This window comes from Watersipora subatra, chromosome 2 (genome assembly GCF_963576615.1).
Source record: "Watersipora subatra chromosome 2, tzWatSuba1.1, whole genome shotgun sequence".
In the NCBI taxonomy this organism is placed as follows: Eukaryota; Metazoa; Bryozoa; class Gymnolaemata; order Cheilostomatida; family Watersiporidae; genus Watersipora; species Watersipora subatra.
Window position 1 is genome coordinate 43,519,667 of NC_088709.1, and position 16,283 is coordinate 43,535,949.

The 16,283-nt window shown below is 36.6% G+C and overlaps 1 protein-coding gene across 2 annotated transcripts in view; it reads right to left on the reverse strand.

The window, feature by feature from the left end:
- The window catches only part of LOC137388622 (glycerol kinase-like), a 53,872-nt gene that overhangs the window by 22,123 nt on the left and 15,466 nt on the right, over positions 1 to 16,283 (reverse strand). For both annotated transcript variants that reach the window (XM_068075098.1, XM_068075099.1), the window contains exons 4-7: positions 15,991 to 16,068; positions 15,405 to 15,484; positions 13,843 to 13,980; positions 4,251 to 4,360 (exon numbers count right to left, since the gene is read on the reverse strand). In XM_068075098.1, coding sequence (XP_067931199.1) covers positions 4,251 to 4,360; positions 13,843 to 13,980; positions 15,405 to 15,484; positions 15,991 to 16,068 — 406 coding nt within the window. The remainder of the gene's footprint in view (positions 1 to 4,250; positions 4,361 to 13,842; positions 13,981 to 15,404; positions 15,485 to 15,990; positions 16,069 to 16,283) is intronic.

Below are 16,283 nucleotides of genomic sequence, written 5' to 3' on the forward strand. Positions count from 1 at the left end.
ATACAGTCAGAGACTCGTATATGTAACACAATAAATACAGTTGACACATCTCATATTGCTCCCAGTACATACAGTCAGAGACTCATATATGTAACACAATAAATACAGTTGACACATCTCATATTGCTCCCAGTACATACAGTCAGAGACTCGTATATGTAACACAATAAATACAGTTGACACCTCTCATATAGCTCCCAGTACATACAGTCAGAGACTCGTATATGTAACACAATAAATACAGTTGACACCTCTCATATAGCTCCCAGTACATACAGTGAAAGACTCGTATATGTAACACAATAAATACAGTTGACACCTCTCATATGCTCCCAGTACATACAGTCAGAGACTCGTATATGTAACACAATAAATACAGTTGACACCTCTCATATAGCTCCCAGTACATACAGTGAAAGACTCGTATATGTAACACAATAAATACAGTTGACACCTCTCATATGCTCCCAGTACATACAGTCAGAGACTCGTATATGTAACACAATAAATACAGTTGACACCTCTCATATAGCTCCCAGTACATACAGTGAAAGACTCGTATATGTAACACAATAAATACAGTTGACACCTCTCATATAGCTCCCAGTAGATACAGTCAGAGACTCGTATATGTAACACAATAAATACAGTTGACACCTCTCTTATAGCTCCCAGTACATACAGTCAGAGACTCGTATATGTAACACAATAAATAGAGTTGATACCTCTCATATAGCTTCCAGTACATACAGTCAGAGACTCGTATATGTAACACAATAAATACAGTTGATACCTCTCATATAGCTCCCAGTACATACAGTCAGAGACTCGTATATGTAACACAATAAATACAGCTGACACCTCTCATATAGCTCCCAGTACATACAGTGAAAAACTCGTATATGTAACACAATAAATACAGTTGACACCTCTCATATGCTCCCAGTACATACAGTCAGAGACTCGTATATGTAACACAATAAATACAGTTGACACCTCTCATATGGCTGCCAGTACATACAGTCAAAGACTCGTATATGTAACACAATAAATAGAGTTGATACTAGTTATATGATGATTATCAAATAAAGTCAAACATTTACAGTGCATGAGGAAGAAGTGCTTCTAGAGAAAGCAGTACTTCTAGAGGAAGCAGTACTTCTAGAGGAAGCAGTGCTTCTAGAGGAAGCAGTGCTTCTAGAGGAAGCAGTGCTTCTAGAGAAAGCAGTACTTCTAGAGGAAGCAGTACTTCTAGAGAAAGCAGTACTTCTAGAGAAAGCAGTACTTCTAGAGGAAGCAGTACTTCTAGAGGAAGCAGTACTTCTAGAGAAAGCAGTACTTCTAGAGAAAGCAGTACTTCTAGAGGAAGCAGTACTTCTAGAGGAAGCAGTGCTTCTAGAGGAAGCAGTGCTTCTAGAGGAAGCAGTACTTCTAGAGAAAGCAGTGCTTCTAGCGGAAGCAGTACTTCTAGAGGAAGCAGTGCTTCTAGAGGAAGCAGTACTTCTAGAGAAAGCAGTACTTCTAGAGAAAGCAGTACTTCTAGAGGAAGCAGCGCTTCTAGAGGAAGCAGCACTTCTAGAGGAAGCAGTACTTCTAGAGAAAGCAGTACTTCTAGAGGAAGCAGTACTTCTAGAGGAAGCAGTGCTTCTAGAGGAAGCAGTGCTTCTAGAGGAAGCAGTACTTCTAGAGAAAGCAGTGCTTCTAGAGGAAGCAGTACTTCTAGAGGAAGCAGTGCTTCTAGAGGAAGCAGTACTTCTAGAGAAAGCAGTACTTCTAGAGAAAGCAGTACTTCTAGAGGAAGCAGTGCTTCTAGAGGAAGCAGCACTTCTAGAGGAAGCAGTACTTCTAGAGGAAGCAGTACTTCTAGAGGAAGCAGTACTTCTAGAGAAAGCAGTGCTTCTAGAGGAAGCAGTGCTTCTAGAGGAAGCAGTACTTCTAGCGAAAGCAGTACTTCTAGAGAAAGCAGTGCTCCTAGAGGAAGCAGTGCTTCTGGAGGAAGCAGTACTTCTAGAGGAAGCAGTACTTCTAGAGGAAGCAGTACTTCTAGAGAAAGCAGTACTTCTAGAGAAAGCAGTACTTCTAGAGGAAGCAGTACTTCTAGAGGAAGCAGTGCTTCTAGAGGAAGCAGTACTTCTAGAGAAAGCAGTGCTTCTAGAGGAAGCAGTGCTTCTGGAGGAAGCAGTACTTCTAGAGGAAGCAGTACTTCTAGAGAAAGCAGTACTTCTAGAGAAAGCAGTACTTCTAGAGGAAGCAGTACTTCTAGAGGAAGCAGTACTTCTAGAGGAAGCAGTACTTCTAGAGGAAGCAGTACTTCTAGAGAAAGCAGTGCTTCTAGAGGAAGCAGTACTTCTAGAGAAAGCAGTACTTCTAGAGGAAGCAGGGCTTCTAGAGGAAGCAGTGCTTCTAGAGGAAGCACTGCTTCTAGAGGAAGCAGTGCTTCTAGAGGAAGCAGTACTTCTAGAGGAAGCAGTACTTCTAGAGGAAGCAGTACTTCTAGAGGAAGCAGTACTTCTAGAGGAAGCAGTGCTTCTAGAGAGAGCAGTGCTTCTAGAGGAAGCAGTGCTTCTAGAGAAAGCAGTACTTCTAGATGAAGCAGTACTTCTAGAGGAAGCAGTACTTCTAGAGGAAGCAGAGCGATCAGATGCATATTCCATGCATGCGCCTCTCAAAGTTGATTATAGTCTAATATTTGAGAGGAGGGTAAAACAATCATTAAAGTTCATGTACAAGACTTTAGTACATATACCGTAAAACTTCTATTTGAATGCCACCATGTGAGAAGGGCTGAAAAATAGAGCGTCATCCTTTAATTGAACGCCACCTCTACTTGAATGCCACTTCTATTTGACCACTACTATTTGCCATTCGTACTTTTCACGAACCCATAAAAGCAAGTGATCACTAACAAAAGTGTCCACAAAACTGTGCTAATAATGACTTAATTAAATCAACAGCATTTGATTCATTCGTTGTTTCTGCTCATATCGAAGTCTTTTTTCCAACTCCAAGTTTTAGAGTTGCAAAACAGTTGTCTTCACAGCTTTTCGTTAAAACTTTGAATGCAACATCATAGAATTAGTAACCGTATCAGGCTAAGAGTCATTCCTTTTTGTAAAGTGGTTTGGATACTTTGATATACATGCATATGAAGAAGGTTTTCGCATTTATGATGAAATCTGTGCTACTACATATTTTGAGGCTAAAATTTTGAGGCTATTTTGATTACACACAGTTTCTCTTTATTTGCGTGGGAAGTTTAAATTGCATTACGTAAAAGTTTTCCTCTGCTAAAAAATGGTTTGGACGCTAATATTAACTAGCTCAGCAGTGCGGAAGAGGACTTGAGGTCAGGAATCACTGTGGAATGTATTGAGCAGTCAGAAGAAAATTGAATGGTTTTAAACAAAAACAACAATCAAAACACAGCTGGCTGAGCAAATGATGCTAATATTTTTCCTTTAAAAATGCTAAGTTTGGTTTCTGAATGTATTATACATATGGTATGGTTATGTCACTTGTTTTTCAATATATATTTGTAGTATTTGGTTGATTATTATTGTATAACGTATAAATTTACAGCATATTATTTGATAGCATCATTGGGGTAATATGAACTCAGTTTACAATGGATCGACGCACATAAACTTTCTTCTATTGTGCATAAAAAACCAAATTTGACTGCAAACTGTAGCAAACATATCAATGAGTGCAATGAGCTTCTATGCAACATCGTTAGAAATAGCCATGAAATGAAAATATGCCTTCAAAGTTAGAATGAAATAAAAAACCACAGTAGGATGTCGACGGATAATAGGAAAGCTCCAACAAACTGCAACGCAGGCTATCAGATCATCGTAGGCTTATTGCAAGCAATAGATATCAACTGGTAGATATGTGTATCAGCTTCCCCGTGCATATTTATTTAAAGATCAATGACAAGTTAGAGCAAGTTAGCAAATTTCTTCCACCCAAAGGTTTAATGTCACTCTGCCCGAAGGAGAGTGCAGAATATAGGCGACGTTCGATTTGCCGGCAAAAGGGTTAAATTTGTCTTCTCAATATTATGATGAGGTGTTTGAAAATACAACGCCACCCTTTATTTTAACGCGACCTCTAATAAAGCGCCACTCTAACTGAAGAGTTGAAAAATAGAGCGCCATGGCATTCAAATAAAGTTTTTACGATAGATGTCCATTACGGTGGCAGAGCTTTGGCGAACAGAACCCTGATGATTGGAGATATTTACTGACCTAATAAGCTCATCATCCCAGGCTAATGTTTCTATGTTCATGAGCATAGTGCGGCTGGCATTGGTAACATCTGTAGCAAACACTCCATTGTCAAGTCCACCGGTAAGGTTCTACAGAGCAGTATAGATACAGAATTGCTTGTGAACAAAACATCCAGGATCGAAGATTGATCAGTTTTGTTTGCGTCATCCTACTAGCAGAAATATTTGTTGTTAGTAAGGAATCAGTAAGAAAGTTTTGTTATTAACTCTCTCGCTACCGCAAGCCGATGTATCAGCTTTCGCGATAATAATATTATCGCTTACAGTCTGTACTTATATTATAAGTACAGACTGTAAGCCGATGTGTGGGCTTATCGGTGTGGTTTCATTTTCCTTTTCATTACGAAGCCCACACAATAGCTAGACCAATTAAATTTGGTCTCCAATGAAACAGCCTTGTTGCCAATCACACGCAACCAATAGAAAATGTTTTAACTCAACAATTCCATTTCTAATAAATTTTCAAAACGAGAAAACCAAAATGTTATCGTTATGGCAATAAGAAACACACCGCGTTCACTTAAAGCAAAGAAAATGTCAGAGATTTTGTGAGAGTGAGATTCACTAAACAATTTTATACTTATCTTGTAGAGAGTTTTGTTCTAAATAAGATGCATTTTACAGTAAAACTATATCTGTTTTGATTCTCGAAATACTGCTTAGATACTAAGCGGCCTATCGGTTTTTCGAAAATCCATTTGAATTAATTCGGGCAGAATAAGCATTAAGTCAGGATTTAATGCGGTAGTGAAAGAGTTAAATATGTCACGGTTTGTATCCTTTTTGCATTTTTTTACTTCAAGCTAAATGTTTATTTTACGTCAATGAAAGGATTCAACATCATTCATAGTTTGTGTCCTTGTCTTTTACATAACAGTTACAGGTTTTCAACTCATTTCAACTCACATGATATGAACAAATTGAATTCGACACCAAAACATTATTTCAAAAATATTGCTAGCTGCTTTAACAATCTTCCACCTAATATCTGTTCTCTTAGCAGAGAAAGGCATTTTAAAAACTATTTGTGACAACATCTATTTGATTTTGGTGGCTAATTGTTGCCCTTTTTTTGTTTTATTATTGTTGCACGGCATAATCTGAAAAACATTTATATTTAAAACTAGAAATTCCAATGTCATACAGCCCACGACCAAAGTGATATTGGAAAAAAGAAAGGGTACTGATGGTTGAGAAATGCATTATTAGCAGTCAAATAGGATAACTGCAATGGTAGCTGTAATGTACTGGGTGTGGGTTTTATTATATACAACAAATAGCAATAATGAAAGGAAAATATTATATGTTTATATCTCTCCTCCTGCAAAAAGAGAATTGCAATATTGGCCAATATTAGAAGTAAAATGCACTGATACTATTAGAATAACCAATATTAATTATATAGTAATAATATAAAACCAATGCACAATTTTTTTTACATTTCAAAACGGCATAGCTAACAATATCACGAAGTTGTGATATTTATATAGATTTTTAGAAAATCTGTACTACGTAGTCATTGTCCTGTAGTCATCCAAACTTATAATTAATTATTGTAATAACCTCATAAGAAACGTTGTAAAAATATCATCGTTATTTGCTGTACTTACACTGCGTTGGACATTAGTTAGAATGCAAAAGTATTCAAATGTGTAGGCAAATGAAAATATTGAAATCGGCAAAAATGAAACGATTTGTACTCTTATGTTAATTGCCGAAACCTTCGGCAATGCTATAGACTGGTGAAAAGTGCACGTTATTTTTTCGTGAAATGCGCAAGACTTTATCGTTCTATTATCTGTCGCTCGGCGTTTCAATTTCCGGTCTTAACTTTTATTAAACCAAGCTTTTCAAGCGTTTTGTGGCGATTTTCGTCCAAATTAATCTGTCTATTTGTGTATAATCCGATCAGATGAGTTAGTTTTAGGAATTTGTGGTAAACCTTCAAAAGCTTGGTAACATTTAAATAGGTTTAAATGTGTTTTGTATCGATATTATACTTTAACGACTTTACAAAATGATGCTTAAATTTGTTGATGAAATTTTTTGACGAGGGTTCGTCTCATTGTTGATGAATAATTTTCGTAAGTTGTGTGCACATGCATTTATCATAAAAACTCCCACACTTCGCTCCGCTCGTTTGTTCGTGGGATAAATATTAATTCAAGCTGTAGACCTAAACTACTGTACATAATTTAAATAACAACAGCAATAATGAAATATGTTTATTATATCTTTTATTATATTGAAATGCAATATTAAAAGTAAATGGCAAGCTGCCGTGTAATATACAATTTGAAAGTTGGTTGTTGGTTAAAATAAAGATTAATTCAAGCTGTAGACCTAAACTACTGTAAGTAATTAAACTAACAACAGCGATAATGAAATATGTTTATTATATCTCTGAAATGCAATATTAAAAGTAAAATATATTGTAATATACAGTTTGAAAGTTGGTTGTGTTGAATGTAGAACGGTTTTGACAGCGATATGTAACAGAAATAAATATTAATAAAATAAATATTTAACTATCTCAAACTTATGTTTCACAATAATAAAATAAATATTAATTCAAGCTGTAGACCTAACCTACTGTACGTAATTTAACTAACAACAGCAATAATGAAATATGTTTATTAAATCTCTTATTATATTGAAATGCAATATTAAAAGTAAAATGGCAAGCTGCCGTGTAATACACAATTTGAAAGTTGGTTGTTGGTTAAAATAAATATTAATTCAAGCTGTAGACCTAAACTACTGTACGTAATTTAACTAACAACAGCGATAATGAAATATGTTTATTATAGCTCTGAAATGCAATATTACAAGTAAAATATATTGTAATATACAGTTTGAAAGTTGGTTGTGTTGAATGCAGAACAGTTTTGACAACGATATGTAACAGAAATAAATATTAATAAAATAAATATTTAACTATCTCAAACTTATGTTTTACAATAATAAAATAAATATTAATTCAAGCTGTAGACCTAACCTACTGTACGTAATTTAACTAACAACAACAATGCCAACAATAAAGAAATATGTTTATTATATCTCTGAAATGCAATATTAAAAGTTAAACGGCAAACTGATGTGTAATGTACAGTTTGAAAGCTGGTTGTGTTGCGATGAATGTAGAATGGTTTTGACAGCGATATGTAACAGAGAGCAAGCGTTGGCATTTACGCGTCTGAAAGTTTTATGCAAACTGGAGTGAAATAAAGAAATATTCTTGTCATAAAAGGGCGTTGTAGTAACCCCCTACCTTGTAGATAAGATGTAAAGAAATCTGGCTGATGTTCTAGATAATTTGAAAAATCTTCCGTAATTGGACAAAAACGTAGGCTGATAAACTGTGTACCACATTTTTGTACCTGTAAATCGGTCTACGCCTCAAACAGTAGACAAACAGTACAAAGTAAACAGGTCTACTATCTGTCTTTATTGGCGTTTCGTAGGTCGGTCGAAACTATTAATAAACCAAGCTGTTCAAGCGTTTTGTGGCGATTTGTGGCAAGACTATCGTTCTATTCTCTGTCGCTCGGCGTTTCAATTTCCGGTCTTAACTTTTATTAAACGAAGCTTTTCAAGCGTCCTAATAAATCTGTCTATTTATGTATAATCTGATCAGATGGGTTAGTTTTAGGAATTTGCGGTAACCTTTCAAAGGCTTGGTAACATATTTAAATAGGTTTATATGCGTTTTGTATCATTATTATACTTAAACGACTTTACTGAAAAATAGTTAAATTTGTTGATAGGATTTCGTTGCAAGGGTTTGGTGACGGCCGTTAACGGATAATTTTTCGGGAGTTGTGTGCCCATGTGCATTTATCATAATTCTCCCAATCAATCGTTTCACTCTTGTTTGGTCGTGGGATAAAATGATTACCAATAAAGTAATATTGTAAGCAATGCTGTACAATAACTCAAATAAATAATACATGTCTACGCGTTAGCCACACCAAATTAGGATGAAGTAAAAAATTAGTTTTCTGTGTAAGAAAAGGTTTTGCTGGTAAATACTTGTTGTTTTCGGGGACCAGAACAAACAGATTTTGCAACAGACAATTCTAGAAATCGTAACATATTTTAATAAATCCTTAATAAACCCTTAAATCAGGGTAGCAACAGCAGGCTAACTTGTGTTTCTGATTTGGTAGAGGGAGCAATTTAAGACTAGACACCTTCCACTTCCCAACAATAACCCCACCCAATTGTCCCCCCACCCTGTTGTCCCCACCCTTCTGTTCCCCCCACCCTCCTGTCCCCTAGTCAGGTATGGACTATTATGCCACTGCTGTTGCCCAACTACTACAGAAAAATAAATAAGTGAGCTGCAGTAGTGCAGTTGGTCATGTCATTGGCTATGATAAAGAAGCCGATGAGTTCAATTTCTAATTTCAAAAGCCTTTCACGCCGCTTTTCTTACCAAATTAACTTATAGAAAATGTGCACGGTAACGCAGGGCGAAGTTTAATTGACAACGGTTTCAAAAAAACAATACAATTGATTTATTAGCCATCAGAATGGGGAAAATCTCATTTATTCATTACCAAGCTTGTCTTATTCAGAGAAATGGAACCTCTATTTAAAGGCACCCATATCTACTACTCTCTATATTCCATATATATACTATTATGTGAAATGACTGAATGATGTACGCCTAGAGGGTGACTTATAAACAGAAAAAAAGATAAGGATCTATATTAATATAGATCCTTATCTTTATCATTTATACCAAATTCTTTTCACTTGCTAAAAGCAAGTAAAAATTCTTAGTATGAAGTTGTCATGTATTTCATAAACAAGTAGAGATAACTCCTAATTCTCGTAGAGTTTCAGGTTTGCACCAGCCTGTCTTGACAAACTGTTGTTTTTGCGGAGTTGTCGCCCGCCGAGAGGGGCGGGCAAAACAACAGCTTGTCACAATACGCACTGCACCTGATGCATCAGCTGCACTGAAAAGGAGTTGTTTTCTTTCGTCTATGCGGCTTGGCTGCGATGTTATGCCGGTCGCTCCATTGGTAATCGTAACGGATTTAGCGCAAAAATCTATGTAGAAAAAAATAAGATACAAACGTTTAACCAGAGAAGAGTCTCTGCAGTGAACTTTAGTAGAACTTGAGAACTTAAGCAACAACAGCGACTAAACATGGCGTTATTTGTGCGCTCAGTCAGTTTTATTTCTATTTTTGTATCAGTCAGTTTTATTTGTTCTTATTATTTTATTTGTAATTTATTTTATTCCTATTTCTACTAAAGTTTACCGCAGAGACTAAGCCTCTGGTTAAACATTTTCATCTTATTTTTTTCTACATAAATTTTTTCACTAAATCCGTTATGATTACCAATGGAGCGACCGACATAACATCGCAGCCAAGACGCATAGACGGAAGAGAACAACTCCCTTTCAGTTCAGTGCAGCTGATGGATCAGATGCAGTGCGTATTGTGACGAGCTGTTGTTTCGCTCGCCCCACTCGGTGGGCGACAACTCCACAAAAACAACAGTTTGTCAAGACAGGCTAGGCTTGCACATAAAGGGCCAGAAACTGGGCCGGCAGACCCCAAAGTCGCCCATGATCAAAATCAAAATAGCGTAATTAGCTTACACGAAAAAAAGTTGCATAAGATAAATATGTTTGATTGTACGTAAATATCCGCAATTTTCATTGCTATAAACCAACAGGCAGATATAAAAAACTTAGTGTTATATATATAATATATATATTAGTGTTGGGCCGGTAAGGAGTTATCCGCTTTTACCGACACCAAGTGATTATCGGTATCCAGAAAACCAATCATTTTCGATGACAGCTAGTTATTCGCGGCCGGTTTGATATGGTCGGTATTTATCCGTGAAAGCCTATCGGTAATTGGTTATCCGGAAAGATTTTTGTATTTGACAGGCTAGCATTACCAGCGACGTATGCGCAGGAGAATCTCCTGCACAATGAGATGCTTATGAAAGAGCTCAGTTGACGTCCCACCTACAATCGCTATGTAACTGAATGAGAAAGAAAAATGAAAAGGAAAAATCGCGCGTCAATTGATGTTATGGTTAATAGGTAGCAAAAACGCATCTTTGAGGAACACGCTAATCAAAAAGAGTCGCTCAGTGCACATTGGCAATCACAACTGTTTTCACAGACATTCTGAAAACACAACACATGCGAATTATATCATAACTCCTTCTTCAACGAACATTACCACGCTTACCTATAGGTATCTAGTATTATATTACATTTTACATTGATCAAATGTAAAACGTAATATACGTTTTATATTTGATAAAACCCCCGTTTGATATTTAATACGTTTGATATATTTATATGTTTTACATTTGATTTATCCCCCATCTGCGTTATATAAAAATGGGCAGTAGGTAAGCTGAAGTTAAACACACACTGAAAACCATATACCGAACTACAATACCGACAATACCAAACTTTCTTAGTTGACAAAGGATACCGAAGATGGTAAATACCGAGGCTACTGACACCGGGAAAACCGATAAAAAAGTTCAAGGATACCCTATCCAGCACTAAATTATATACCGGCCTAACACTAATATATATATATATATATGTATATACAGTCAAACATGGATAACTCGAACTTCAAGGGACCGAGCAAAAGTGTTCGAATTATCAGAGCGTTCAAGTTATCAGAGCACTGTCACAAGTCCATATATTTACTTATTTATTAGTAGATACATGTACATATACAAACTATAATATAAATCAAAAGCACAAATGGCTTGTTTCAAATTAAATGCTTCTAATGTAAAGTTTAAAACGTTTTCATGAAAAAGTATAGAGATTTTTCTATCACTTGAGATTGGTTTGTTGTTTGAGGTGATGTTATTGCCAGGACGTTTTTCAGATTGACATTGGCAAGACTTGATCGTTGTTGAAATGCTCAAAAGAAAAGACATTTTTTTCTTTTGGGGTTTTACCCACGATCAATTTTGCCGTTTTTTCTTGAAGTTTATGCAGATTACCTTACTTTACCTGGGATTCGTTAAGAGCAACACTCCGAGGCAGTTCAATTAGAAGTTTTACGAGGTTTTACAGTACATTCTATATCACTCACGCTTTTTTAATAGATACTTATTGAATGTACACACGTATTCTGTGTTTAGGTCAAACGATGAATAGTTTTTTGTAGTTCAGACAACGTATACGTTTAATTACAACATTTTTTAAGACGTTTTAAACATTCAAAATTCTGATGTTGATTCAACATGGAATCAACGCCGGAAAACTATTCATCACGGGCTAGCCGGGTCACGCACTCAAGGATTTTCGCCACGCACATACAAAACAACATGCAATTTTTGTTTTGTATGTGCGTGGCGAAAATCCTTGCGCGCGTGACCCGGCTAGCCCGTGCTATTCATCGTATCGCAGTATAAATCAAATTTCACCAAACTTTTAGAAAAGTCGTTGACAAAAATATTTTGCCGATGGTGGTAATAACGACGCTTATGAATTACGAAAAGATGAAGTTTACCTCTACGGCTTTGAATAAAGTGATTTTCTAAAGCGATAACAACCGTTTCGGTAGCCGTTGGGCAAAAAAACAGTTCGAATTAACAGTGTTGAGTTCGAGTTATCTATAGCAATTTATCATTACGTGGGAACGGACCAAAGGAAATGTTCGAATTAACCATGTGTTCGAGCTATTCGTCGACGAGTTATCCATGTTTGACTGTATATATAATAGATAGATAAATAAAGGCATATTTTTAGCCCCGGAATTTGCTACTAATTGTATGTAAAGACAGCACTCATCAGTACAAAAAGACTTCAAGTACATACTACAAGGAGAAATCAAGTACATACTACAAAAAGACTTCAAGTACATACTACAGGGAGACATCGAGTACATACTACAAGGAGACATCAAGTACATACTACAGGGAGACATCAAGTACATACTACAGGGAGACATCGAGTACATACTACAAGGAGAAATCAAGTACATACTACAAAAAGACTTCAAGTACATACTACAGGGAGACATCGAGTACATACTACAAGGAGAAATCAAGTACATACTACAGGGAGACATCGAGTACATACTACAAGGAGACATCGAGTACATACTACAGGGAGACATCGAGTACATACTACAAGGAGAAATCAAGTACATACTACAGGGAGACATCGAGTACATACTACAGGGAGACATCGAGTACATACTACAAGGAGAAATCAAGTACATACTACAGGGAGACATCGAGTACATACTACAAGGAGACATCGAGTACATACTACAAGGAGACATCGAGTACATACTACAAGAAGACATCGAGTACATACTACAAGGAGACATCGAGTACATACTACAAGAAGACATCAAGTACATACTACAAGGAGACATCGAGTACATATTACAAGGAGACATCGAGTACATACTACAAGAAGACATCGAGTACATACTACAAGGAGACATCGAGTACATACTACAAGAAGACATCGAGTACACACTACAAGAAGACATCGAGTACATACTACAAAAAGACTTCAAGTACATACTACAGGGAGACATCGAGTACATACTACAAGGAGACATCAAGTACATACTACAGGGAGACATCAAGTACATACTACAGGGAGACATCGAGTACATACTACAAGGAGAAATCAAGTACATACTACAAGGAGACATCGAGTACATACTACAAGGAGACATCAAGTACATACTACAAGGAGACATCGAGTACATACTACAAGGAGACATCGAGTACATACTACAAGGAGACATCGAGTACATACTACAAGAAGACATCGAGTACATACTACAAGGAGACATCGAGTACATACTACAAGAAGACATCAAGTACATACTACAAGGAGACATCGAGTACATATTACAAGGAGACATCGAGTACATACTACAAGAAGACATCGAGTACATACTACAAGGAGAAATCAAGTACATACTACAGGGAGACATCGAGTACATACTACAAGGAGACATCGAGTACATACTACAAGGAGACATCGAGTACATACTACAAGGAGACATCGAGTACATACTACAAGGAGACATCGAGTACATACTACAAGAAGACATCGAGTACATACTACAAGGAGACATCGAGTACATACTACAAGAAGACATCAAGTACATACTACAAGGAGACATCGAGTACATACTACAAGGAGACATCGAGTACATATTACAAGGAGACATCGAGTACATACTACAAGAAGACATCGAGTACATACTACAAGGAGACATCGAGTACATACTACAAGAAGACATCGAGTACATACTACAAGAAGACATCGAGTACATACTACAAGAAGACATCGAGTACATACTACAAGGAGACATCAAGTACATTTATTACAAGAAAACACTAAAACATTAATAAATGGCTGACCTTTGCGTACTTACCCATGTTTCTTAGATGTTTACAACATGTACTTACATATTGTAGTTTTTACAATATGTACTTACCTTTATTAGCAAATGGGTTCACAAAATGCACTTAGCTATATTAGCAAGGTACCTACAATATGGACTTACCCATATTAACCATGAGTCCACAGTGCCGAACATGCAGCGACCTTGTCTAGCAGCTGTCTCTACCTCTGGCACATTATCTAGAAGCCATCTTAGCTTGGAGCCACTGAAGTAGGTTGTTATGGGGAGTCCACAGCGAGACTATCGTGAAATGCGTACAACATTTTGTCACAATCAACAAGAATTAAATCTTATTCTATGATGAGAGTCTTGTTATCATATCTACTGAAAATAAGTTGCGCAACTCAGACAACTGTATGTAAGTATAGTTAACACTTAGACCTGCTGTTAGACCTGCGGTACATTTACAACCCTAGTCTTCAACATATACAACAGGTACTCTGATCCTGGACTAAGTTAACAACATTCCATAGACTGTGGAAGCATTTATAATGGCACAATTTCTTTGGAACTCAATATCATTTGCAAGTTCTAAGCTTGCAGAAAACAACAGAAGAAACATAACTCAAACAGAGTGAGTTGTTCTTGTTTTGCACTCGCTCAAAAAATTCATGTTTTTGAGGCAACAGAAAAAACGTAATTATGCCAGTAGCTACACCAAATCTGACAGAGGGTGTATGTCTTTTTATTAATATAAAAGCAGCCAGCTTTAATGTTAAGCTCTTGTTGCAGATGAGAAGAAGCCTTCCAGCTTTGTCTGCTTCTCAGCCTTCATTACCAAGGGCTTCAATCAGCATGCCATTAGAAATTAAGGTATGGTATAGTTAAGATAGCTCTTTGTGAGATCATAGCCTACGAGTTCTAGTCGGTTTAAAAACTGTGTGGCTGTGTTGGCGATTATATGTAATTAGTAGTACCATGGACATAAGAAAATAGTTTTGTCTTAACTTTTAAAGAAACCTTATAGTTATATTGTATTATTATATTGCAGTTGTATTGTAGACACCCAAATTTATTTTTGTGTACATTCCGCAACCGAGTTAGGAACTGCGGGCTAGAAACTCATGAATAGTTATCTTTTTTAAATCTTATCAAAACTTTCACATGCGTATACCACGTGTTTGTGTTTCTGTTTAGCTAGGAATTTCATGTTGATCATGATAAGCTATAAATTGTTGGCATCATCCAGAGGTTTTCATGAATGTTCATCGATTTGGAGGCCTTTGGTGAACTAACAACTTGCGGTAAGTTATGAATTTTTCAAAGTAAAGAACTGCAGGAGATTTTTTTCGATGATGATGCGGTGCCGAATTCCGGATAACTTGTGACAACCTTGAAAAATTTTGTAAAGAAGTGTGATGCATTTGCAATGGGCTTAACTCAAAGCCCTGGTGAAGATTTTAAAAGAGTTTGGAACTCAGCTACGTTTACTAACTCTGCGTAGCGGCTAGTTTGTAATTTGAGGTAGTAGTTATTCTCCCTTGTTTTAAAAATAAAACTAATTATTCGCGGATTTTAATAATTCGGGGATTTTACTGTACGCGAATTCATGAATTATTAAATCCATCGAATATTTTCATCCTGTAGGGTATTTCCTTTATTAAGTCATCCTCATTTGACACTTGCTGACTTTCATAAAGCACCTGATGTGCCTTTTCACTCACCTGCCAGTACGTGCTGGTCTGTGTGGGTGTCTTCTGAACAAGTGTCGATACAGTCTTGGTGGTCCTGCCATCGAGCCAGACTATATAACAAACATATCGATGGTCAGGAAATGGAGGAAATTTATTTAATACATATGTATACACACACGCAGCATACAGTCACAAATATCAGGCAGTAAGCGAAAACATTTTGCAAAACTAAATATGAAAAGGAAAAAAAATTAAAGCGCGGACAAACAGGAATAGAACAACTAATGTTATGGGGAGACGATGGACTATAGAACAACAATAGAACAACTAATGTTATGGGGAGACGATGGACTATAGAACAACAATAGAACAACTAATGTTATGGGGAGACGATGGACTATAGAACAACAATAGAAATCAACTAATGTTATGGGGAGACGATGGACTATAGAACAACAATAGAACAACTAATGTTATGGGGAGACGATGGACTATAGAACAACAATAGAACAACTAATGTTATGGGGAGACGATGGACTATGCTGATAACAAGGTTGGAAAATATGGTGCGAATGTAGACACAGAAAGATGCGGTAAATTACTAACAAGAACTTACCAATGGCATTATATAGAGGTTTGCCAGTGACTTTATCCCATACTACAGTTGTCTCCCTCTGATTGGTCACCCCAATTGCTAAAACAAACCTTTTTTTAAAGCAAAGAAAATGAAAAAAATGAAGAAATATCTCCCACTCAGAAAGGAGTTTGCAAAGTGCTATCATGTAAGAGCAACTGTAATATTACAGTAGTCATTGGAGTATCGTGTGCAACAAAACCTGCACATCAAATGAGGCTTGGCCAATTACTGGCAACAGTCAACATGTGGGAGTTGCGGAAAACGTGTTATTA